General features: G+C 39.8%; 2 protein-coding genes across 3 annotated transcripts; one reads left to right on the forward strand and one right to left on the reverse strand.

Annotated features, from left to right (window-relative positions):
* Positions 1-7,332: 7,332 nt before the first annotated feature.
* Positions 7,333-18,833, forward strand: rps6kb1a (ribosomal protein S6 kinase b, polypeptide 1a). The gene is made up of 15 exons (XM_030438737.1): positions 7,333-7,569; positions 8,618-8,661; positions 9,242-9,362; positions 11,238-11,306; positions 12,286-12,433; positions 12,606-12,663; positions 13,590-13,690; positions 13,882-13,972; positions 14,056-14,146; positions 14,425-14,532; positions 14,642-14,704; positions 14,812-14,889; positions 14,972-15,079; positions 15,795-15,907; positions 16,327-18,833. Exons 1-15 carry the CDS (start codon positions 7,498-7,500, stop codon positions 16,589-16,591), a joined length of 1,530 nt encoding a protein of 509 aa, XP_030294597.1. The 5' UTR covers positions 7,333-7,497; the 3' UTR covers positions 16,592-18,833.
* A 646-nt stretch (positions 18,834-19,479) lies between these two features.
* On the reverse strand, positions 19,480-24,519 carry rnft1 (ring finger protein, transmembrane 1). Of its 2 annotated transcripts, none has more exons than XM_030438818.1 (9): positions 24,313-24,519; positions 23,210-23,667; positions 23,052-23,128; positions 22,845-22,945; positions 22,110-22,263; positions 21,844-22,002; positions 21,667-21,732; positions 21,478-21,579; positions 19,480-21,163 (listed from the first exon to the last, which is right to left on the reverse strand). In XM_030438818.1, exons 1-9 carry the CDS (start codon positions 24,336-24,338, stop codon positions 21,029-21,031), a joined length of 1,278 nt encoding a protein of 425 aa, XP_030294678.1. In that variant the 5' UTR covers positions 24,339-24,519; the 3' UTR covers positions 19,480-21,028. The 2 variants fall into 2 exon arrangements, with proteins under 2 accessions (XP_030294678.1, XP_030294679.1); XM_030438819.1 differs by lacking the exon at positions 24,313-24,519 and adding an exon at positions 23,759-23,927.
* Positions 24,520-25,155: the final 636 nt, after the last annotated feature.

A 25,155-nucleotide genomic window follows, 5' to 3' on the forward strand; every position in this document is an offset into this window, starting at 1 on the left:
ACTACTGAGCCGAATCCGGTGCTCTTTCCCCTAGATTTAAATTCTGTACACCTCAGTTTTTGTGGAACCTGTGACCACTTTTTAAGAACTGATGTTCAACAAAATACAGACAGGAACCTATCCGATACATTACACTGTCCTCTGTGTATATAAACTGCCATCAAAAACATATGACATTACTATTACAAAACTTAAGCCCTCCGCTTTTATGGCATTGCAATCAGAGCTAATTTTAGTCTTGTCCACATACTCTGCATGAGGCCTGTTTACCACATGCAGTGTGGTTGTATGCCGTGTGCCCATCAACGTGCTGCAAACAACCACAAAGAGCAAACAAAACCAGACACATCATGCCAGACTACACAACAAACACACTGTGCTCCCAGCTCATCTGTACTGGCTTTTTTTGCTGGGATATTCCACCAAAGTACTTTTTACTGCTTTAACAACCTTACCTGAGCCCCCCAAATGCATTTATATTAAATCTTTGATTGCTGCCAACTGTTGAGCAGCATCTCTGATAATCATCTGGACCAGTCCTCTACATCCAGTGCTTTGGTCCACAGAGCTGACATAAATTTAGAACCAAAAAGGGCAACTTCATCAAGAGGAGACAGAATTAACAGGGTGGTGTTTATTTTGGTTCCATGCGCTAACAGGATTATTATAAAAATCTTTCTGGAAGTCCTCGATTATCAATGTACATCAGCGCTTGACTTTATTTCCTAATTCAATCAGTGTCTTGATGGAAATTAAATCTTTTTAAGGAAATTAAACATTTATGTCCTTACTTTTCTTTGCATGTTCCCCCAAATTCTCATTTATATGGAAGACCAGTTTTGCCAAGAGACTAATAGAAATTTGATGTTAAATGTTAATGATGATAAATATAAAAACTACCCTTGATTAAAGTTTATGTCAAAATTTTGATCTATGGTGAGCAATGTTAATTGGATCATGAAAACTTATCATTCAGGTAAGAAGGTAAATATCATTGATTTGTTTTTTTGTTTTTTTCTAGCAGAAATAATCATTTAATCGGAAAACACTGCAAACATTTAAGCATTTATCTTGATTTTATATCAAAATATATATATGAGGCATGAGGCATTGCCTCATGACATTTCAAACAGTTTATCACTTAATTGTTTGGACACACATCTACACCAAATTCCATCACATCCTGTGAGACTAGTGCCACTTTGCATAAAATAAACATAATACGCACAGATTACTTTACAAGATGCTATGGATATTTGTGGTTACACTAAATTTTGCTGTCACCTTTTTATTACATGTTGACGTTAGATCTCAACTGTGATATCTCACTCATCTATGATGGTAAATGAAAGCGTATTTCTATAGCACTTTTCCAGTCTACTGACCACTCCAAGCCGCTTTACAACACTTGTCAAATTCACCCATTCACACACACATTCATACACTGATGGCAGAGGCCAACTTCTCATCAGGTGCAATTTCGGGTTCAGTATCTTGCTCAAGGACACTTCAACATTACTGGACGACCCGCTCCATCTCCTGAGCTACGGTATATTGTTATGGACAATATACGTCAATTACAGGCTGTTGGACAATTAAAAGACAATGCAGGTCATTTTATTTACAGGGAAAGTGACTATCATAAAGACATAGAGGCACTCTTCTCTAAAGTTATTGGCATTTTTTTGTTAAGAAATTCAAATAAAAATCTGGCTATGATATTACACCCCACAAGTCTTTGCCCTGCAGTAAACATCAGGTACATGCATTCAAGAAAAAAGAAAATAATCCGATCAAGCTGCTGACAGCTTTCACCCTGGGTTTTAAATTAATGACCTTCCATATTTACAAAGTGGTAACACGAGAGCACGCCTCAGTCAGTTGATATGCAAAGTGATTGTGAATGAACACAATAGTGACCTCAAGTCATCACACAGACCCACAACAGAGCTCTGCGACTTTCTAACAGTGTCTAGTCTGTCCTTTAGTAAACATAAACAAAGCTAAACAAAACAGAGAACACAAACAGAAAACATATTTTGTTACCCAGTGCAGCTGGATTTGATCACCGGGCAATCAAAATAAAACAAACTATCAGATGGAATCGAGGCAGTGCTCACAGTAACGCCGGCCTGCAGGGGGCCCCTCAGCCTACTGAGAGAAAGATTTCCGGCAAACCCCCAAAAATAAAAGGAGCTGTGGTAAAGATTGACCTTCTGCCTCTCTGATTGAGGACCCAGTCGGAGCTTCATCTGTAATCATTGTCACTTTTACTTAAATATAGTGGAGATCAAATATGGTTCAACTGTTTTGAAGACCCCGTGTCTTTGAGAAAAATCTCATCAATACTTATGTCGTGCTGCAGCTGGGAAACCCCTGCTGGCTGCTCTCACATCAGCTGTGCTGAAGGGAAGCAGCGGGAAGGGACCGCCGAAGATTACTTTTATTTAACACACTCTTACAAAAGGCTCCCCTGTTCTCCCCAGTATTATTATTATTATTATGAGTAACCATGTCATGTCCTTAGATTCAGGAAACAACCACTGTTCGCTGGCCTAAATTGAGGACTGTTTTCCTCGCGTCACTCTAAAAATGCTACAGTTGACTCGTCAGTATTACTCATGATATGCTGTTTCACTGTTGCATTTTCACAGTAAGTCATCTGCTGTTATTTAATAGAAATGTGTCCCATATGCCCCAAATGAACTTTTAACAATCCCCCTCGTTTAAAAAAATGTATTGTGCTTATCGTTACTTTACCCAGATATTTGAAGGATGTACAGTATGTGCAGTGACACCAGATTTGCTGCTGAAGGGGTGAATTTGCTCACCTTAAAGGTGTTAACATTTAACATCTGAATGTGGCATTCCATCTGCCCTCTTCCACTGCATCCACAGTGAAAACACCGCTGTTTTTCAAATCGTTCCCCCTCAAGTGGCATCTTCACTAGCAAACTTTGCCAACGCTAGCTAATGCTGGTTACCAAATGTTGACACTGCCAACACTAGCTAGTGCTCGGGCCCTTACACAGACACAAACACATTTTGGTCGCTACCAACATTTGAAAATTATTGATCACAATTATCTTAATGTTTTTAAGGAAAAATATACATTTATTCTGCACCTTTCTATGAACGATGTTTTTCTTATTGATTTGTCCACATAAAATATAATAAATATAACCTTTAATTCTCCGTTTAACATGTGGATGTTGGAGCATGATTTTGTGACATCACAAATTTGGAAATGTGTTCCAATATGCAGTTGAAATATAACAGGTTACTGATTTGCTAATTACCCTGATAAAATTGTAATAAATAACAAAATAAGTAATGCATTTTAATAACTTCAATGATGACACTATTTGAATACTATTCTAACCAACACATCCTCATGAATAAATGAAAGAATGGGTCAATTGTCAGTGACTCCCAAGTCAACATTGACTATGCAGCGTATCGGCAACAGGCAAACAGGACCTTTGTCATACTGTCACAGTTTGGCTAGGTTAAGCCAACATAACTACTTGGTTAGGTTTAGGAAAACCTGGTGGATTGGGTTAAAATAACGACTTATGTAACTTCCAAATCTACCTACATTACATACGTTACTTCAGTTATGTACATAAAGCTTCTTAACTTTGACATGTAGCAAAACTGGACGGGCTCCGACAAAATATCAGGCTACATTACATCTCGAGTGTATATAAATATCAATCATATCGACAAATCAAAACAATACAAGCAATGTGCATTGCTCAGATTTTAAAAGCATACCTCCTGATGTCTAGCCATATACAGCTAATGGAGACAGCTTGTGTTCAGCAGTTACACTGTCAGAGAAGTTGATGGGCTTTTAAATACTAAATTACATTTTTTAAATATAGAAATACCAGATCAGCCACAAATTATAATTCAAGTATTTTATATGTTTGATATTATATATGTTTTACATGATCTTTTTAAAATCATGGCTGGGGGTGATCTTCAATAATGTTCACACCGAAAAAAAAACATTTGTATTGTGTTTTTACTGAATGGAAAGACATATTTCTGATATTAACAAATGCAGTTGGGATTCACCGGAAATGCACTGAGATTAAAATATTTTTTTTTATAAAATACATTTCAAAAGTGTCTCTGAAATTGTAGCGATTAAAATCCTTTCAAACTTTTGATCTAAATGACCTTGCAGCACTTTTAAAAACAAAAGAAGCAAGCCATGGCTTTCTACACTTTAACAAAAAAAGACATGTTCTACTTGATTTTTATCCCCTTCACATTTGACTGCTCTCGAAACTTGTAAGTTATTTCAGATTCCACTGAGAAGAACTGAGAAAAAGCTGCTTACTGCTCACTGTTAATATTCATGTAGAATTTGGCCTCCTTTTTCTCTTTCCAAAAATTCTGGATAAAAAGAATGTCGCAATAATGTTTTGGCAAAATCTCTTGAAGCTGAAAACAAGATTCAACCTGAGTGAAATCAGACCCTAAAGCTAGTTCCTACGATGCAATCTGACACTTCTCACAAGAGGACAAAAATCAGAATGGAGAGCCTGATCAGGGAGCACGGGGAGCTCCTACGCCGCTTTCTCTACAGATACCTCAAAGATCACTACGGAGCGTAGAGGCTACTTTCAATATTGCCAGCACAGTGCGGCCATTAAAATATCTTAACGTAAGACAAGTAAGTCTGTTGCAGCCCAGTCGGATCAGTTACATTACCCAGCATCAGGCACCAATGCTCCTCTGCTGTCTGCCGAGGGTGACCTTAACCTCCTTAAGGACATGCACGTCACACGCTAATCTGTAATGTGATACTTTTATTATATCGTTCTGTAGTGCTTCATTTAATGTACGATGTATAATTACTGTTGTTGATTGAAGTTCTGAATAACTCAGGGTGGAAACCTGCCTTGACTTTCTAGCAAACACATCCAATTTAGGTTATGTTTCTGGTATTTTGTCAGGCCCTTGAATTAGACTAAAGTGCCTTAGTAAAGTGCGACTACACAGGCAGATATTAGAATGAATGAAAAATGGCTCCCATACCCGGAAAAAGGGATTCCCTTTTTCTTGCTGCCACCTACTGGCAAAAAAAGCGATTGAAAATGGATCATGTAGTGAATTACAGGGATATAATCTGATCGCGACTGGGTGGAGCGCACTATAGCCAGACACTTAACCTCTTATAGTACACGGCTGTCTCAAAGTGGTCTCGTTTACAGCACACATTTTGACTTGTCATAGGGGGAAAGGCACAGGTGTAACTAATGACATTAACAATGGCTCTGTTGCAATCAAGTGTCCCATTAACTATCACAGTGAGCCAACGTGCACAATTGCAAGGCCATGAAACTGAAGAAGGTGAAGGAGCTGGGGGTCAGTCATAATTCATTTTGTTATCCTGTATCAAGCTGGTTGACCTCCATCTCAGATCTCTTCAGAAACCCCTTGGAGTTGAGCAAGGATAAAGAATCCTACTAAGTCTACATTAATACATCTCGTGCCAACAAACACCACATTCACAAAAGGCATACTTTGCTGCCATTGTTCTTGCTTTTGATAGTGTGAGTCACAAAGAAAGAAAGAAAGAAAGAAAGAAAGAAAGAAACTGGCATGTTGTGCTCAACTTCAAAATAAGAGTTGTTTTAATCCCAGATACAGCAATTCCCATTTTTTCCCCCCAGTGTTCTACCTCAAATTGCTGGTGCTCTGTGTCAGACATTAAGCAACCAGCTGTGTTTTCATTTATATTCCCTTGTTGTCTGCAGCTGATCATTGTGTCACCAGATCACAGTTTAGGTCAGCTAAGTCCCTCGTACCAATACTGACCTGGTGAAAAGAAGTTGCCGATACAAATTTAAACCCACCGAACCATTTAATTATTCTGAATTTGCTGATGATTTTCTCAATTACCCTTTGGTCTTTGTAAAACATCAGACACGTTTCCAAAATCACAGAGGGACATTTTCAAAAAAAAATTTCACCTGCCCAAAACCCAAATGCATTCAACCTATCACATAAGGCAAAGAACAGCAATGTTTGAGTTGGATAAACATTTTCTTTTTCATAAACTGCATTTACTCTGAATCTAGAGTGATTAATATTAGTTTAACCTAAAATATTACTATCATTATTAATATATTATCACAGTATATAAAAACCAGAGGAAGATGCGAGGCATGGCTCTGGACAGTTGAAGAAGGAAGGCACATTTTCTGTCTTTGATTATTACCTTCTTCTCAATTCTACAGTGCGTAAAACCCATAGGTCATCTAAGATTTTCCTTACATGACAAAACTAAATTAACTGCTCACTGCTAACTTTCCAGTTTCGTCTTCTTTTTTTCCTTTCCAAAAATATCTAAGAATTTAAAATCAATTTTTGTATTTGAAAATTTCAAAAGATAAAAACATGATCCAACCTGGTCTCCTGAGACTCTTTAGCCATTTAGCAAGATGCAGTTTGACATTCCTTACAAATGGGGGAAAGAAATTAACAGAACAGAGATATTGATGATTAAACGAGGTGATACAAGGTGAAATAATCTGAAATAAGTGATGACTGAAATAACCAATTTCAATAAAAAAGTGAAGTTCCAATACTTTGTATATTGTATGATTTTGGCTGCGGTCTTAACCGGTCAGACTAAGATTTTTCTGTGCCAGAGCGACCGTTCTGCATTAAGAGAAAAAACAAACGATAGAGGGAGATCAAGAAATAAAACAACCTTAACCTTAAATTCAGCCATGTCTCTGTGATGATCTCAGACATTATTGGCTTTATCTACGCAAATAGACATCAAGAGTGAGAGGAAATTACCTTTTTTACTCTCTGGGAACAAAATTTTCGGAGCAAACTTCAGGAGGAAGCCAAATGTTGGGTCCCAAAATAGCACTTGGGACCACCAACCACAGATAATACCATTTAGGTTATCAGATTATGATTTGGCAGAGTGTGAGTATGACTGTCTGCATTGTGGGTGAAGGAATCCAGAGGAAGAACATGGGACCACATTCTCACATCCTGCTGCTTGGGAATAAAATCATTAGGACATTTAATTATTTTTTTCAGATTTGTTTTCAGAGTTGCCACAAAACCACCAGCTGTATATTACATTAAACTCATCTGGAGCTGTAACACTGAAACAAACAGAAAATTCTTTCCCACCATAGTATTAGCTTCTTTCAAGTCATTATTTTTGGGCAGCTGACTCAATTTCATCGCATGTGAGTCGACTGAAATTATAAACTTACCCTTAATTTATTGTTGCAAATTATTATTTACTAATATTTTTATGTCTTCGAGCCGAGTAGTGCCGGTGGCCGACACTAGAGGCTTTTTTCAGCCGCTCGCTCCTTGTGTTGTTTTGGTTAGCTGGATGTTAGCCCATGCTTTCTGCTGTAGCCGGCTGTAACGGTGATGGCTCTCCCATAAAGCGGGGGAGCGGGGCTGTGTTTTTTCTGGCTAGACACCTACTGAAGAGCCGTGGCCATGGCTGCGGTTTTCGACATCGATCTGGATCAACCGGATGAGAATGTCTCTGACGACGAACTTGAGGACGGGGTGAGTTTACGTTAACGTTGAGGCTAACACCGCCGCCGTTAGCCAATTAGCTAGCACTTAGCAGTTAACGTTGAGGCCTGCGTTGCTAGTATCTGGGGCTCGGCGTCCATTATCGGACGTGTCCTCATCCGCCCCTTTCCCGCGGAATCAGATGCTGCCGTATAAAGGAGTCGCAGCATCATACTTGAATAAATTCACGTGTTCTGAAATAAAAATGTTTGTCGAGCGCAGTTTTAATAGTACCACAGGCACAAGCACACCCGCTGAATACAGAGTTGGCTGCGGGCTGGTTGACGTTTCCCGGCTTAAACCGACGCGGATCCCCTCTCCAGCGCATACTACCATATAACGTAAACCTTTAATCTTGAATGAAAAGACAGTGAAGCCACACACGCCAACGTGTCAGCAGATGTGTTGTCTTAAAAAGGAAAAAAAAATGCTAGAAACCAACCATAAGGAAAGCCGAAATGAAACGTGAAATAAGTTGTCTCCGTCGGGCGGAAGGAAAGCTACGTGTCCGAAAATGGAATTGCATAATATGCAAGCTCTGCATCGGCATTCGTCCAGAGTAGGGGTGCATAATACTATGTGAATATTTACACGAATGCCACATGTATGGCTTGAAAACAACTTTGTGAATGTTAAAAAGTGTGATATAATTGAAGTCGTGGTAAAGCCGACCAACACGGGCTGAAACCCTCCCGGTGCTAACGGGACTGTAGCTAATAGGACCGCAGTTTGCTAGCTTTCGCACCGCTCACCTAACTAACGCGAAGTTAACGTCGTAGTTATTGCTTTTTTTTTAGCTACCTATAAAAGCTTTTTATTTGAATGATGTTACCAAGTTAATTTTCAGGATAAAGTGTACATTCAACCAACGTGAGCATGGTAATAAAGTCGGTTAGCCGAAACGTTACCAGTTTCAATAAAACTCATTTATACCAACAGTAGAAACAACCGAACCATTATTATACTGTATCTATAAGCTCAGTTTGGCCGCTAAATTCCTCATGCTGACATTTTCTGTCATGTTCTTTCGTCTTTTCAGGGCCAGCTCAGTGAATACATGGACCAGTGCAGTGGTTTTGAATTGTGAGTATAAGCAATACTGTAAATGATGGGGTCCTGAAAGGGGCAACAACAAAAGTCACATGCTTTTATTTTGACTACTGGAAGTTATCACTAAAGAGTTTTCAAGGAACTTTGGAGCCTTGATAGCTTTCTTGGTATTGTTTGTATTTCATCCAGCTAACCAGCTGTAAACCAGTTTAACCACACTGCCAATCCATTATCAGGCACAGATGGGTTTCAAACTGCATTTATTATTTTATGAACACTTTATCCTCATTTTCTCACCCATCCCTATGTATCCTCTAATATCGTCCAAGATATGAACTCTTGAGGCCAAAATAGTCCAATCAGGAGTCATTGCACTAATGTGGATCTATTTGAGGGACCTTCAGCATAGCCCACCCATCTGTTCATCTGTCAGCTGTTTATTCCCAGCAACAAAGCTGTTGTACCGCCATCAGTTGTGTCTATGTTAAGGCCTCAACACTGGTAGTGATGACACTTCTGGTTATGGAGATTGTTAACACAGTGAGAAGTGAGTGTTTTTAATGCAATTTCTTTTCTTTATCATCTAATTTTCTTCATTTTTTGTTTTTACCAGTAACATGGATGACTGTGAGAAGTTTGAAATTTCAGAGAACAGCGTGAACAAGGGAACAGAGCAGATCAGACCTGAATGCTTTGAGCTGCTCAAAGTTTTGGGGAAAGGTGGCTATGGAAAGGTGAGATTCTTTAGTCCGATCCTCTGTCACGAGAATGACAATATGATCACCACACTCATGCACTTTACTACTTCACTGCACTTTGCTTTGTGGGATTTAACTTTACTTGAGTTTGGTAATGATGGTTTTCAAATCATTTATTTAATATGCATGCAACTAAAACAATGAACAAACTGCAGTCAATACTGTGCAAAGCTGTGTAATTGGGTGTTCTCTGTGGGCACTATATAGGACCCATTTATATCACATAGGGACATTTGACACACTCTTAATATAAAGAAAACACTAGGACTCTCGGTCATTGAAATGTCCGGGAAAATTCGTTTTTAAAAGTCTGGAAAATACCAGCTTGTCATTTGCTGTTTTGGTTTGGGACCTGCCATCACAGTTGCAAGTATGTGGGTGATGAGATTGCTATTGTCTTGAAATTCCAATGGGTGGGGACTTTTTGAACCAAGCGGCTTGAAATTGATTTTCGCATGCAAGAAATGTAAGCATTTGTCACTTCTGTTTATCAGTGACCTTTTTAAATCCCCCAAGTTCAATTATAATGTTTGTTGTTTTTTTTTTTGCTGTGGGAACAAACTTCTATTGAATCTTACGAATGTAAGATCTGCCGCCCCAGAACCATCTCCTCCTTTACCCACATCAATACAAACCGTAACTGTAATCTCCAACAGTCCCCTTTATCTAACTGTAATATGAAATCTGTTGTTTTTGTGGTTTTATTTTGGTGTTAACATTGTGTTATTTTGGTTTTTACTAACCTGGAGAGCTCTGGAAAGTTTCTGACGTAGTCTTTTCTCATCCTGGCAATGAAAAGTGCACATCACAGATATTTTGGAAACACTTTTCACTTAGCAAGCGGATGCATGACCTATTCTTTCTTGAAGTGGTTTTGTGTAAGATGACTAAGAAGTCATTTTCTTCATCTTGGGAATTTTTCAGCCTTGCAAAGTAATTAAAATTTTAGAAACACATTGTCATTTGTTTTGATACTCTTGTGTAACTGAAGTGTATATATTTTGGCCTTGTCGCTTGGCTTTGAAACTGACAACAATTAGTCTGGAATTATGCGGGTACACAGATATTCAAAACATCAACTGCGGTTCCCTCAAAATCCGAGTGCTCCCCAGTAGCAATTTAGTCAGAATAACGTAAAGTCATTTTTACAAAAAACGACTATGACGTGCGTTGCTTGGTCAAATGAATTCACATTATGCACAACAGAAGCTTAAAAAAATAATTATAGTGCTTAAAAATGCTTCTTTGTTTGTCTCCAATCTTTTCTTCAAACATCCCTAGAAGAATGAAGCGTAATTTTTCAAGCCATAGTTGAGGCATGGAAGAAAAAAATCTGGTTTACACAGCCAAAGGAATACTGATGCTTAGTTATCTGTAGGTCTTGAAAAGTCTTAAAAGGCATTAAATTCCAAATTCCTCAGCCTTAGAAGGTATTTCTAATTTATTTAGAAGGATAGACATTTCTCTTAGGGTAGGGTTTGTCCACTCGCAATTTTTTAGCAAAAACGTAAATGAACCTAAAACACAGACTCATTTTTAACTGGTTAATCCATCCATTTTATTGCCACTTATCCGGGTCCGGGACAAATGAATTGCATGAATTAAATCTTCAGCAATTGTTGTCGTATACTCCTGAAAAGTGCTGGACACAAGTGGTATAATGTGTAAGAACTCTTGGTTATATTGTCACTGCTGGTTTCCTTTCATGCTTTCTATCATGTCTGACTGTGAATCAGGTATTGCATTCCATTCCATGTGGTATTAAACAGTTCTTAAAAGTCTTAGATATAACTTGGTGACACCTGCAGAAAGCCTGTGTAAATGTTGATGTGTTTTTCCTCATATCTACAGGTGTTTCAAGTTCGGAAAGTTTCAGGTGCCACCTCCGGGAAGATATTTGCTATGAAAGTTTTGAAAAAGGTGAGTGAATGTGCCTATTTTTTTTTATCAGGTTTTGCCTTTAGGTTTTAATTTGAGTTGGGACTGCTCAGCTCTGATATTGATGTTCCAGGCTGGTACTGACATCATTTACTTATCGGATATTGGATCGATGTTACCAGTCTACATACCGATCCAGATCCCATTGAATGGTGCCAATTTCCCATCACAGTCTTTGAAATTCAGGCAAATGGAATTCATTTTTGTGTGCTCATTTCTTTTTCTTTTTAGTAAAAAAGGGCCAAGTCTCTGAATGAGTGTTAGTTGATATCCAATTACAGTTTTCTGGATTGTTTTAAAACTGAAAAATATTGGTCTATCTCTACTTTTAAAACAATTCACTGGGATTTTACTTACTTATAGAGAGTAACTCAATTTTGCTCATTCTGTCATTTGATCATACTTTAAAGGTGAGCCGAAGTGCCCCCTAGTGTTTATGCAGGATCATTTCATGTCAGAGGATTGATGTCTGACTTATTTAATCCATATGTAAGCAAACACAAGTAACCTACATTTATGGTGAATTAGCACCTTAAATGCTCAGCTGACTCCCAGGTGCAATGCAGCTTAACTGTGTATAGTGTTACGCATACAGTATACTGAATGTCACTGTGTGCCTAATCTGGTGACATACTGGTGCATTCAGCCATGAAGTCAGAAGCTGAGGGCAGACCACCCAAAATAATGGCAGCAGGCTTTTTCCCATGAAACCTCAGATTTGTTGCTTCTGTTCAGCTTGGCTTCATCGCTGCAGCTGACAACAGCCAGCTCATATTCCCCGAAGCTTGAGGTTCTGCCTAATAACTGTGTTTATTGGCTTATTGAGAAGTGACTGTAGCTACCATACTGGCATCCTGATCCCTGCTCTTCCTCGGCAGCTTTGACTCTAGCTAATGGGGTTAAATGTATTGCCTGAATAGTTTCACTTATGGACTCTCCGTGCCCCTCTGTTCCTTGGCAGGCCATGATTGTGCGTAACGCAAAGGACACGGCACACACCAAAGCTGAGAGGAACATTCTGGAGGAGGTGAAGCATCCTTTCATTGTGGACCTCATCTATGCCTTCCAGACAGGTGGAAAGTTGTACCTTATCCTGGAGTATCTGAGCGGTGAGCATAGTGATGCCCAGTTGCTACATAAAGTACAGTACAAACCCAGTCTCATTTGTCACAAGTGTTCTTCATCTTTGCACAGTATGGGATCATGGGGCGGAGGAAATTTGGATGGGTGTTTTTCTTTCAATAAAGTGAAAACGTGGAACTCCATTTCCTTTTCCTGTAGGTGGGGAGCTGTTTATGCAACTGGAAAGAGAGGGCATCTTCATGGAAGACACGGCATGGTGAGTTTGTTTGTATGTCACTGGTAAAGCCATAACCATCTGGCTAACATTACCTTTCAGCTTTCCTCTAACTAATCTACAGTGTGTTTTTGGTGATCATTTGGAATTTTTCCTTGAGAAATTAATATGAGTTTCTGGAAACTATTCTGTTTCAGGATGTTATGCTTAAACATGTCAGATCTGAATTTCTTTGAATCTTTTCTTTCCCTCTTCCACTCCCGCTTCCTATGTTTGTATACATATTTTAAAGGCCACCCCCAGTATTTACAATATTAAACCACTTCCAAATGGGCATCTTAACAAACACCCGGTGTTGCAAGTTGTCTCTTAGAGGCCTTTGTTTTAGGCCTACTTGTTATTTATCGCATAGTCAGAGGTGCCAGTTGATGTCTGAACGTCAGTGTGATCTGTTGTCTCTGGTAGACTAATGCTAGCAATTAAACAAATAGCTCTTAAAAGACAGGAAATGTAAATGTTGCCTTCACAAGCTGAACACATCACGAGGACATGGATATTCATGAAGGAAACTAGAGAATTCTCTCACAGGGAGTCAGAGGCAATGAGTTCTGTAAAAGCAAGTAGATAAGTGACACTGTGTGAGGGTCACTAGGAACAACCACTTGCCTACCTGCTGTTGTGTTTTATAAACACAGCCTGTAGATGAAAGTGGTGATTATAGGAACCCAGCTGCTGAACAAATAAGGGTGTGTAATATTCCCAGAATAAGCTTAAATGACATTGAGAGTAACACCCTAACTGCAGCTCACTGAGGAGCAGTGAGGTGTGGAGAACCTTTTGTTGGTAGAACATTTATGAATGCACCTAATAAATAATAGGTAATGATGAGGAAATAAAGAGATACACTTGATGACAATAAAATTGTGCTGAATGTGGGACCTGCGTCTTGCTTTGTTTCCTGTTGACAGTTTCTACCTGGCAGAGATCTCAATGGCGCTGGGTCACCTGCACCAGAAAGGCATCATCTATAGAGACCTGAAGCCTGAGAACATCATGCTTAACAACAACGGTACAAAAACCTCAAATGGCCCTTTCAAACGGCGGATTAGAAAAACTTGCACATAGATCGATGTGCTCTCCACATATGACCTTTTGTTCCCAGATTGAATTCTTTCTCAGAGAAATGTGATCTGAAATCCATTTTTGTTTTTAGAGGAGCGGTTTCTCTTATGTTGTTGCTTTGCCTCTGTTTCCTTCCAGGACATGTGAAGCTGACAGACTTTGGCCTATGCAAAGAGTCCATCCATGATGGAACAGTGACCCACACCTTCTGTGGCACTATTGAATACATGTATGTCACTCACGTACATCAAACTCATTCCTCATTGTAGTGCATCTGCTGTATCATATTGCTCACCCCTTCTTCCGCCTCAGGGCTCCAGAGATCCTGATGAGAAGTGGACATAACCGAGCAGTGGACTGGTGGAGTTTGGGAGCTCTCATGTATGATATGCTGACTGGAGCAGTAAGTGCACTCCTGCTGATACCATGGTAGCATTGTTAAAGTTCGTAAGACTGTTACTGCAGGAATCAAAAGTAGGGAGGAGCCGTAATACCTGCGCATCATTGGTTTCTTTTTTTTATAAAGGCTTCATAATTAAATCTCTGCATGAGATATACAACTTGATATTGCATATCAGCAGAAATCCAATATTGTTGCATCAATGATACAAAGGAAAGTTAATGTGGGAAGCAGTTGCTACTATTGCTAACTATTTTTACTGTCCTACTCCTTTTTCATAGCCTCCGTTCACTGGTGAAAACCGGAAGAAGACAATTGACAAAATCCTGAAATGCAAACTCAGCCTTCCACCTTACCTCACACAAGAAGCCAGGGACCTCTTGAAAAAGGTGAGCTGTGAAAGCCTTCCTTCTTCCTCTCGTGTGCCTCCCTCTTTGTGACGTCTTTGTTGAAATTTGAAGTGGTAGTGAGAATGAGTCTGCAATTTTTTTCTTTTAGCTGCTGAAACGAAATGCCTCACTGCGACTCGGGGCTGGACCAGGAGATGCAGCTGAGGTCCAGGTAAATACATCTGTTGAAAGTGGAGTCATAAAAGTGTGTGTGTGCAGTGTATTGATGTATTGAAATATGGAAAAAAAAAACTCTGCTGCTGTCATTATATTTCCAAGGCCCACCCATTCTTCCGGCACATAAATTGGGATGACCTCCTCGCCCGCAAAGTAGAACCTCCATTTAAACCTTTCCTGGTGAGTCCTCTTTTTTTTTACCCAGCAACCGTCCCTGTGACTAGTCCTTGCTAGAAATTAACAGACCTGCTTCTTTTGGCAGCAATCGGCTGATGACGCCAGCCAGTTCGACTCCAAGTTCACCAGCCAGACTCCAGTGGACAGCCCTGATGACTCTACGCTCAGTGAAAGTGCCAATCAAGTCTTCCTGGTGGGTAATACAATCTGTACCTCCCTGCAAACAGTGGAACTCTGTGATTTTATATCTCTGTTTCTGGTGTACAGGGTTTCTAGAATTCAAGAAGGAATAATCCATGATAAAACACACTTACAATTATTTTGCTTACAGTGTGGCCACTTTTTTTTTGGATTTGTACCGTCATTGTTTGTTGGCTGTATCTTTGCCAGTCTTGGAATAACTGTAACAGAAGACACCACTGCCCAGTAACACATGGATTAGTATTATGCATGTGTATCATGGAGTTGAAAGGTGATGGGGCAGCAATCTTGAGTTGAGTCTTTTCTTTAAACGTAATGTAAGTGATTTGATATCTCATAATTTGTAAACAGATATAGCAGGTACATAAAACCTCATTTTGAGTACATATTAATATTTGAAGTAAGCTAAAAGTTCTGGTGCAGCACAGACGCATCATATAAACAAACATACAAACAGGGGAACTCTGGACATCATGTTTTTATTTCCTTTTCAACAAGTAGGTCTTACGAGAATCAGTTAATGCGTTCCATCTGGTTTGGTCCTGTTGGTTTTCCTGGAAGCTTCACTCACTGTTCCACCACATTGCATGATACGGTTTACTCAGTGTTTCATTGCTCATCATCAGCTGTGGGTTGTTTTTGGAAAGATGGTGTTTGAAGAGGTGGACTCAGATCTCTTTCTTATTGTTTTCGTCCCTCCCCCCCAGGGTTTTACATATGTAGCCCCATCTGTGCTCGAAAATGTCAAAGAGAAGTTCTCTTTCGAGCACAAGGTCCGCTCGCCGCGCAAGTTCCCAGGAAGCCCAAGAACACCTGTGAGGTAACAGCAAGTTGTTTTTGTCTCTGGTCCCACTGAATTCCATCAGCTATTACTGATTTCCCCCACAGGACATCTTTCCCACATCAATTACTCATTTGCTGACCTTGTAAATGCAGCCAGCCTGACATGTAAACTGCCATTAGAAGGATAAATACAAGTTCCTTCCCAAAGGAACAAAAATAAGTCTTCATTATGGGCTTAACTTTATTTAGGGAAGTTAAGATAACAGGAGAACAATTTCTTGTCAGGCATATGGATATATATTGATATCTGCTAACTTTTTAAACTATGGTGTTTTATTGAAATCAATTCTCCATCATACAAAACTGCAGTCGTCCTCTTTTCCAAATATGAGCCGTGCATCACAGACAGAAGCTCAGAGGAATAATCTCAGTTTCTCGTGTTTTCCTCTTCTACAGTCCAATAAAGTTTGTAGGAGGGGACTGCTGGCCCCGGGGACCCACACTGACCGGCTGCCCCTCTCTGTTGGCCCCTGGTAGCTCTGTGGAGCAACCCATGGAGGTGTCGACAACAGAGCAAATGGACACGAGCAGCAGTGGTAACTCTGAGGCCTCTGCGCCACTTCCCATCAGGCACCCTTCAGGTGTCAATGTGGCACCCTACAAAAAGCAGGCCTACCCCATGAACTCCAAACGGCCTGAACATCTACGAATGAACTTATGACACTCGGCTCGCCCACAAACATTAGGACTCTTTTAATTCCTCCTCCTCTTCCTTTTTTTTGTTTTTATCAAAAAGACTTGTAGAATTTTTCCTTTTTAAATTGACTGACACTGTCAATGCTGATCACCAGCTCTTCCAGCAGCGCCTTTCCCTTCTCTTTCCCTGCCTGATGCAGCAGTTTAACTACAGTAGATGTGGTCAGTCGGAGGAGTGGTGTGAGAGATGTGCTGTTGAATGAAATTTGACTTGCTCGTTGGCGGGTGAATGCCAGCTCATGAGTGGGCTGAGGTGGTTTCCTTTTACTCAACTGGCATTATCATATGATTTACTGGTGCTCTTTTATCCTCAAGTCTGTAAAATGTTACTTTTAGTGTTTACGACGAGTTGCCTCCATCACAGTAAGACCTTGGTTTCCAGAGGCAGTTTTTTTCTCTTTTGCTTTGATCTTGTGAAGAACTAGCAGGTCACACCGTCAGTAGGTAGATTTATTGGATAACAATTCCACAGTGAACACAGTATTCCTCTCATGTCTTAGGAAAACAATCACATTGCCTTTGTCACTGGAGCCTGTAGTTTGCGGTAGGTGGAGCACGACTGACAAAAAAGCAGAAAATCTAGAAAAGGATGGAAGTGACATTTCTGCTGCAAGCATCACTTCCACCACAATCAATACCAAATGCTGGCACTGCTTTACTTCTGACTGGAATGCTTCCTATAGGTCTGTCCAGAAGCACTGTTCAGTTTCTTTGTGTTGAATGTAAACAGACTCTAAATGCCTTTTTTGTGTGTCACTTCAGTCTCTGTCTGCAGCATTACTTCAAACTCGTCTATTCACGCAGCCCCATTTCCACTGTTGACCCAAACATGCTCAGCCAAATTTATACCATATCTTCTGTGCTTGAGTGCTTTGCATATGCTTTATGTGCATCCACAGTAACAGGGCTATCAGTGGTAGGGGGATAAACCCAGACTTAAGTGAGTGGACCATCTACTAACTCCTGCTTGTGTGATGTAAAGCTGCTATTTGAGCCTCTGGAGTCAAGCCATGAAAAACTTCTCAAAATCTCAAAAAAACAGACCACATGGCTGGATGCAGATTCTTGAAACTGAATGAATGAAAAGTTTGAATGACTCCCCGATGTTTGTCGTTATCCAAATACGTAGAGTTTAATGAATTGACCAAAAGCACTGTTTCATTGAACCAAATGATTTTGCTGGTAAACAAACAAACAAACAAACCTTGGACAGCCACAAAAGAAGTGTCTGGCTGTTTTTTTGTAAAGCTAAAAGGTTCAAAGGTCAAACGTGTTTTGTTTATATTTGATCATACTTACTTTTTCCACATTGATGCTTGCTGGGGTGAAGCTAACTTAGATAAAGGGATGCACGGTATGAATTCTTTCAGCCAATAAGAATAACTGATAATTACCTGCTTCTCATGGCTGATATAAATAAGATGATTGTAAATGTCACATTTTTGTATTTCAAAGAAATCCCTTACCTGTATGCTCATCTAAAACTAAGAAAAGCTAAAAGATGGGTGTGAGCAAAAATGGGTGATTTAATATTCCATCGCTCTAAAAAGATTTGTTGTGTTAAAACTGGCAGACCTTCTCCCTCTTCTTTGAACGCTTTTGGAACTACAATCATGTTGACTTCCTCTGAAACTGGCTCTATTTATTGGCTAGAATTTCACCGATACTGACACCAAGCATATGTATATCGTGCATCCCTACTCGGATGTTAAATGGATCAGTGCTGGGCTCAACGGATTGATTGATTCTTCTTCTACCATTCCGCTAAATTATTTTTAGGACCAGTCACTCCACTTTTTACTCCACCTTCTTTCCTTGTTAATATTTATTTTAAGTGCCATTGTGTTTCCACAGCATTGTTTACACTATGCAAATGTATTTATTATCTTGTATTGTTTAGATAAGGCAGCAGAATGTGTGATAATTTGCTTTGGAATTCCTGTCAGAGACTTATTTTGTCATAATATTAATCATGTACAGTGTGATTTTATCTCCGCAGAAAATGTCTTACCACGACCTCAGATGCAGCTTTGTTTTTGATCCCAAACATTGAGGACAGCAAACTAACCTTACAGTATTTATTGTGTGGCACAGTATCATATTCGAGGGGGATTTTCAGAAAACATTTTGATATCTTAGACTTTCTTTGCTGAAAACTTGAACTTCAATTTGTGTTTTTGCAGTGCTTCAAGCAAGGGCAGTCATTGGGGGGGCGGGGGGGGGGGGGGGTCTGATGCAAAAACCAATGGGAATGGCATTGTGCCTTTGCTGACAGAAAACAGTATGTATGTACAGGATGCTGTACACTGTAATTGTGCATAGAAAAAGCTGGCATTGATCCGTAAGGTTCACTTGCTATTGCATCTCTCAAGGGTGTTTAAATCTTTGCTTCTCCAATTCATTGTGATTTGATCCAAGTGGAATGATGTCTGTGAGAAGTTATGTATTTAGCTTCTGTTCAGGTATGCTTGAGATGTGTCCTCCACACCAAGATGTTTAAGAACTATCTTTTCAAGGAAACACCATCTTTGATTAGAATGTGTGTTCAAGTTACTGTTGGGCATTGAAGAACATTATTTCTGTTGCTCTGTCACCTCTAGATGGGGAATGTTAATATGTATCATGTACATAATAATGTCAAAATAAAAAAATAAATAAAAATGAATCATGTTTCTATGAAATATTTGACTGTACGGTCAAGTTATCTTGGTGACAATAAAGGGGTTAATTTAATCTCAATCTACCAGGCTCTACTCACCCCTACATCCATGTCTTATTATTCAGAACACATAACTGTCTTAAACATTTTAAGACTGTGATTCTCATTTTGCTACACAAAAACAGGCCACAAACATCTTTCAAATGTAGATCTTTATTCAGATCGGATCAGGATCTCAATGGATAAAAACAACACAGTGAAATGATTTCTGTACATAATAAAATAGATGTTTCTCCAAGTCTTTGGTTTTTACAAAAGAAATCGAGGCTACATCGCCTCTATAGAAAAATAATTTATGTGTAAATCAATCCCACAAGCTCAGTCGCATCCTTTTTTAATCAGCTGTGAAAAAATGTCCCCAAAAGCTGAATGCAAAAGGCAAACTATTTATCGTCACATGAGCTGATTCTGTCTGTCTTCAGTGCCTGTGTGCAGGCTGGCAAAGGTCTGGTCATTAACGGACCATGTGATGTTACAGTGTACCAGGCTTCATCAAAGCCCTTACAGTACGCTAGTGGTCAGCCTGCCAATCTCACATTAAATTTAACCCATTCAAGTTCAAAGAGACATCTAAAGCATAAGCACCCCTGAGCAGAGGTATGCAGCTGCTTCCCTCTACACATTTGTTACAAACCCGAAAAGTTACTTCCAAATTTAGAAACACTGGATAAGAAAGGGTTCATGTTCTTCAAATGTATGATAGAGGAGAAATCTGTTTAAAATACTTTTCTTTTAATATATTTCTGATGTCCCCATATTTACAAGTAGAGGAAACTGTGGAGGTTTGCTGCCCCATGAGGAAGGTTTATATTAAGATTAAAGGTGAATGAATGCAACACAAGAGGAAACAACTTAAAATAGAAAAATCAAACACTTGGGGCGCATGAAAGAAAATAATCAACATTCTGTTTTGTGACCGTCACAAGTAGGGATGAACTGGTTAATAAGCCAGAAACATTTAACCCTACTGTAGGTGCTTGTTGTGTCCTTACTGACGTCTGCCCCCTGGGGTCACAGCCCTTAGCTGATTAATGAAACAGTGTGAACATCATTACTCTTCAGTGTGGTTGGAGAGTCGTACAGAAATTACATATTGAATACAACCCAGATTCTGGGACGCTGTGTAAAATATAAATTAAGTAAGAATGCAGTCATTTGCAGATCACCTGTGTTTATCAACTATGGCTTTATGAAGTATTCCTGAGCCCATTTAGTAATCTCTTCATTACAATCATGTATTTCACAAAAAGGTGAACCTCACACTTCATCCTTGCTCATGAATGACTGAGCCTTTCGAAGACCCCTTTCCGATCCAATCATGATACTATCACCTGTTACTAAGGAACCTGTTAACTTGTGGAATGTTCCAAACAGGTGTTTTAGGAGCATTCCACACCCTTTCACTCTTTTGTGTCCCCTGCCCCAATTTGTTTGAAATGTGTTACTGGCATCCAATTCGATTTAACCATATATTACAAAAATGAATGAAGTTGATAAGGTGACTCATTAAATAAATTGTGTTTGTACCGTTTTTAAATTTAGTATATATCAAAAAAGGTTAAGTAAATGATCAAATTTTGTTTTATTCTTGCATTACACAGCGTCCTGACTTTTTGGAATCAGGGTTGTACAACCTAATACCAATGTCCAACATACACAAAACCCCCACCTGCACTTTATCAATCAATAAATCTGCAGGTGTGGAGATGTTGCTCCGTCCCTCCATTTGTAGACCTTCTCTGTGATCACAGTGCGGCAGAGAGGACAGCTCTTCTCCCGGTTGAACCACAGCGCGATGCATTCATCACAGAATATGTGCTGCACATCAGAAAAACAACAGCATATCATGTCCTGCTCTCACAATAAATGACTAGACCAACATTTCTGATATTCTTCAGTTCATATGATTCAGTACATGGTCAGGTAAAATGAAATTCATCCAATGTGAGAAAAATATGGATTACTATTGTAGTAGCAAGTAAGAGAGAATAGTACTACTACGACCTACTGATGCTCAAATGGAACAGTAAACACTAATCATTAGGCTAAATTAAAAACAGTACTAACCGGAATGACATCAAACCTGACTAATGGTACGACATGTTCTGCAGTGCATACATGTGTGGTCTTACCTGACAGATAAGAGCCCGAGGCTCCCTGTACTCTCCCTGACAGATAGGGCAGACATCGCCAGCCTCACTGCACTGACTCCTAGTGGCTGCTGAGCCTGTGTTCTAAGAAAGAAACAAAAAAACACCTCAGTAAAGATGGTTGCTTATTTGACCATTTACTATTTAACTAAGAAGTTGTTTACCACTGACCTCTCCCTTTAGAAATATCCTCACAGTTTTCAGTAAAGTCGTCCACTGACTGTACAATCCTAAAAGCTAAAAGAGACAGAAAAAACAAAAAAAGTCATAAAAAAAAAAATTTCTACTTTGAATTTGTTAACATTTACATAGCAAAGATCTACTGCTGTTGGTTTTGACTGATCACACCTTCAGTATGAGGTAGAGCAAAGCCAGCAAGACCCCCAGTGTGAGTCCAGGGGTGCCGTCAGACTCCTGGTACATGACCAGGTAGCGAAACCACAGTGAAACAGGAGCCATAGCCTGGTGGGCCTGACCCAGCTCTTCAGTTTGCATCAGCCACCGCCCCTGGAGACATAAACACACAATCTATTGAACCAACACTGCTGAGACAAAGTTTGAAGTGATTATGTTTTCTTAGCCAACAGTCCAAATAAGAAGTCCACTGCACACACCTGGGTTCTGTACGTCACCAGTGCAGATGGCAGCAGCAGAATAAGGCACTTAATCCCCATGTAGAGGAACTTTACTACAAAGTTGGTGATGCCGACAGCCCACAGAACCTCCCAGAAACCCAGCGGCTCAATGGTCGGGCTGAGGAAGATGAGGCTGGAAGGACGTTTACATTCAGGTTAAATGGCACATTCATTTTAGCCTTGTCTGTTGCATTCAAGGTTTAACCGACTACTTGACTGCAATTTAATTAAACAAAAACAATCTGTTATTATCTGCCAATTACTTTCTTGAGGAATTGATTAGTTGTTTGGTCTATAAAATGGCAGAAAATGTTAAAAAGTGTCCAAAGGTATTCAGCTTACTGTCACAGAGTAGTAAAGAAACAAGAAAATATTTACATCCAAGAAGCTGGAATTAAAGAATTTTGACGTTTTTTAAATAAAAAAAAAATAACATTGAACTTACTTGACAATTAACAGAACCATTAATCATTGACCAGTAGTCAGTTTATTGTTGCAGATCTAGTTTTTACCAGTAAATAATGTGTTGTGATGATTAAGTCATGAGTTCTGCTGAATAGATGAGCTGTGGTCAAGTCATCCAGAGTATAAGAAATGACCTCAGCTTATTTTGGTTGCTTACTTGGCCCACAGTGACCAACTGAGTTTATACGCCAAGTACAGGTCATTGCTGACTGGAAACAGCCACACAGTCTTGTTTTAATTTACTCTTACCAATAGTAAAGTGTCTCAGTGAGAAAAGTGTAGTAAAGCAGGAGGGTGGAAGAGATCAGGAACAGTAGCAGCCATACAGACTGCAGCTTTGAGTGACGGTCCTGGGAACGCACACAGGCAAAAACATAATTTAAAGATCTAAACTAAGCAGCAACGATGTACACAAGGAGTCAACAACTTCTTTTTTTTTTTCTGTTCTCGACCTACCTGAAGAAAGACTTGAGTTTGAATGCTTTTATTCACATATAGAAAGGTTGTGAAGAGGCCAACCCCAACTGCTAAACCTGGTGAAAGAAGAGAACGAGTAAAATATTTTGTTTTTAGTGGACACGTGCAATACAGGGGTCTGTCTAACCTGTACTCACCAAGAGCATGCTGGATGACCAGTTTAGCACACAGTATGATGAGAAAAGGAAGGCTCTTTTGGAGCCAACGGAAGAGACAACGAAGCTCGGACAAGGAAGTGCTGGGTTCTCCAGAGTCCAGATCAGAATCTGGTGGGTCGAGGTCAGGCTCTGAGTTCGAGTGGTGCTGCTGTCGACTGTGTCCGTGTGACTGGGAATGGGAGTGGCTGTGGGAGTTCACTCTGCACCTTCTGGATGAGGAGGCTCCGCCAGACTCCCCAGTCCCACCGGTCATGGGTACCCGCACCTCATTGCTCTCAGGGTTGGCGGCAGCTGCACCAGGCACTGGTGTCCTGGTGACAAGCTCTGGTTGCAGAGTAAGGGATAAACCATTTCCTGCATGGGCGCCCCGCTCACTTGAATCAGGCTGCATTACAGTAGGAGACTCCCTCAGTTTCAGTGCTCTTCTGGAATCACTCCTGTGACATGAAGGACAACAGCATCAGTCAAAATGTGTCCACTGTCCAGAATCAACAGGGATTACAGCTATATTAACATGTAGTATCATACTTAGTTAACAAATGAGGACCGCACAGAGATAGTCTGAGATATATAAGATATACGGCTTCCAGCAAACAAACGATTCCATGTATATGACAGAGTAATTTCAGTTGTCTATAACGCGAATACGGTAACCTTGTGACCACAGGAAAGTGGTTCTTTAGCTAACCAGTGCATTTAGTAAAGTATTAATAATTAATCGTTGCCAAGGTGACAAATGACGACGATAGCATTTGGTGGCACAGTTTCATGTTACCAGGTAACAGATCACTATTAAGTTAGTTAGCTTAAGTTTTGCTTGCTACCTTGAACTGGCAGCCATTATTACAAGTGTTCAACTCCATTGACTTCCCCTGAACGTCTCAACCAGGCGACAATTCCTTGTCTTTGAAAGTTAGTTAACGTTAGTTAACCCTTTTTTGTGTGCAACAAACCGAAAAGAAGTGTCAGGCGCATAACAAAAAGCTGACAGTTTTGCACACTGGGCTATCGTTAGCATTAGCTAGAAGCTAACAGATGTTTTCTATCAGGCCAGGCTAGCGATTGTGAAAGCTTCAGCTCACCCGTCATTCTGCACCCGGAGTTTCATGGTAAATGCTTGGTCCCCATCTAATACAATGTCCAGGACGCCAAACTAAACAAAAAAGAAAAGGTAAACCAAAAACAAAACTAAGCGTTTCTGTTTCAGGCTAAGCCATAAGCTGCTCGTTCAGACATCTTGACGTTGTTTACGACAGCAGACGTAACGAACTTCTTCTGTTAGAGTTTTCCGGCGTATTGAATGTAAAACGCTGCAATGCCGCCACCTAGTGGAGTATTTTTCAGATGATACTGAACGGAATACAACAATTAATGAAAATAAATAAAATTAAAACAAATAAAACACATCACTAATATGTGTAACGGTTAACTGTAGTAAGTATTGCTACACACCGCCATAATCATTCTTATCATTCTCTGGGTACTTGTAACCTGTCTTCCCTGGAGACACCTGCACCTCCAGTGGAATTCTCACTGACTTTAATAACAGTCACAAGAAGAAAATGTTGCGGAACGTTTCAGAACTTTTACAGTCATGGCTTTTAATTCAGTATGAGAGTTGCCCCTGATTGTCCTTCTTAACTGGTCTTTGTGTTTTTACTGTGTTAGCCATTTCAGTTTTATCCTACAGCATTGTACATTGGTCAGCTGTTGTTGTTTTTTAAATGTGCTTTATAAAATGTTTTGGTTTGATTGATTGATTGATTGATTGATTGGCGTAATGTTCTTTATCCAAGGTATCAAGATAAAATAATCACAAAAGGGCAAACTTGCATGTGCGTGTGATGTGCTCACACTTACGGCACCTCAGCATGGACAAGAAGACAGAGCTGACGTGTCAAACTGTGTCACCATTTTGTCATGGT

The sequence above is a fragment of the Sparus aurata genome, chromosome 13, assembly GCF_900880675.1.
Source record: "Sparus aurata chromosome 13, fSpaAur1.1, whole genome shotgun sequence".
In the NCBI taxonomy this organism is placed as follows: Eukaryota; Metazoa; Chordata; class Actinopteri; order Spariformes; family Sparidae; genus Sparus; species Sparus aurata.

Excerpts from the sequence above, each read along its gene's own strand:
- rps6kb1a (XM_030438737.1), top strand. The coding sequence starts at position 7,498 with ATGGCTGCGGTTTTCGACATCGATCTGGATCAACCGGATGAGAATGTC. Across the intron at positions 12,434-12,605 it reads TATCCTGGAGTATCTGAGCG|GTGGGGAGCTGTTTATGCAA; the intron begins GTGAGCATAGTG and ends CTTTTCCTGTAG. Across the intron at positions 14,533-14,641 it reads CCAGGGACCTCTTGAAAAAG|CTGCTGAAACGAAATGCCTC; the intron begins GTGAGCTGTGAA and ends TTTTTCTTTTAG.
- rnft1 (XM_030438818.1), bottom strand. The coding sequence starts at position 24,338 with ATGAAACTCCGGGTGCAGAATGACGG. Across the intron at positions 22,264-22,844 it reads ACTGAGACACTTTACTATTG|CCTCATCTTCCTCAGCCCGA; the intron begins GTAAGAGTAAAT and ends ACGTCCTTCCAG. Across the intron at positions 21,733-21,843 it reads TGCTCTACCTCATACTGAAG|CTTTTAGGATTGTACAGTCA; the intron begins GTGTGATCAGTC and ends TGTCTCTTTTAG.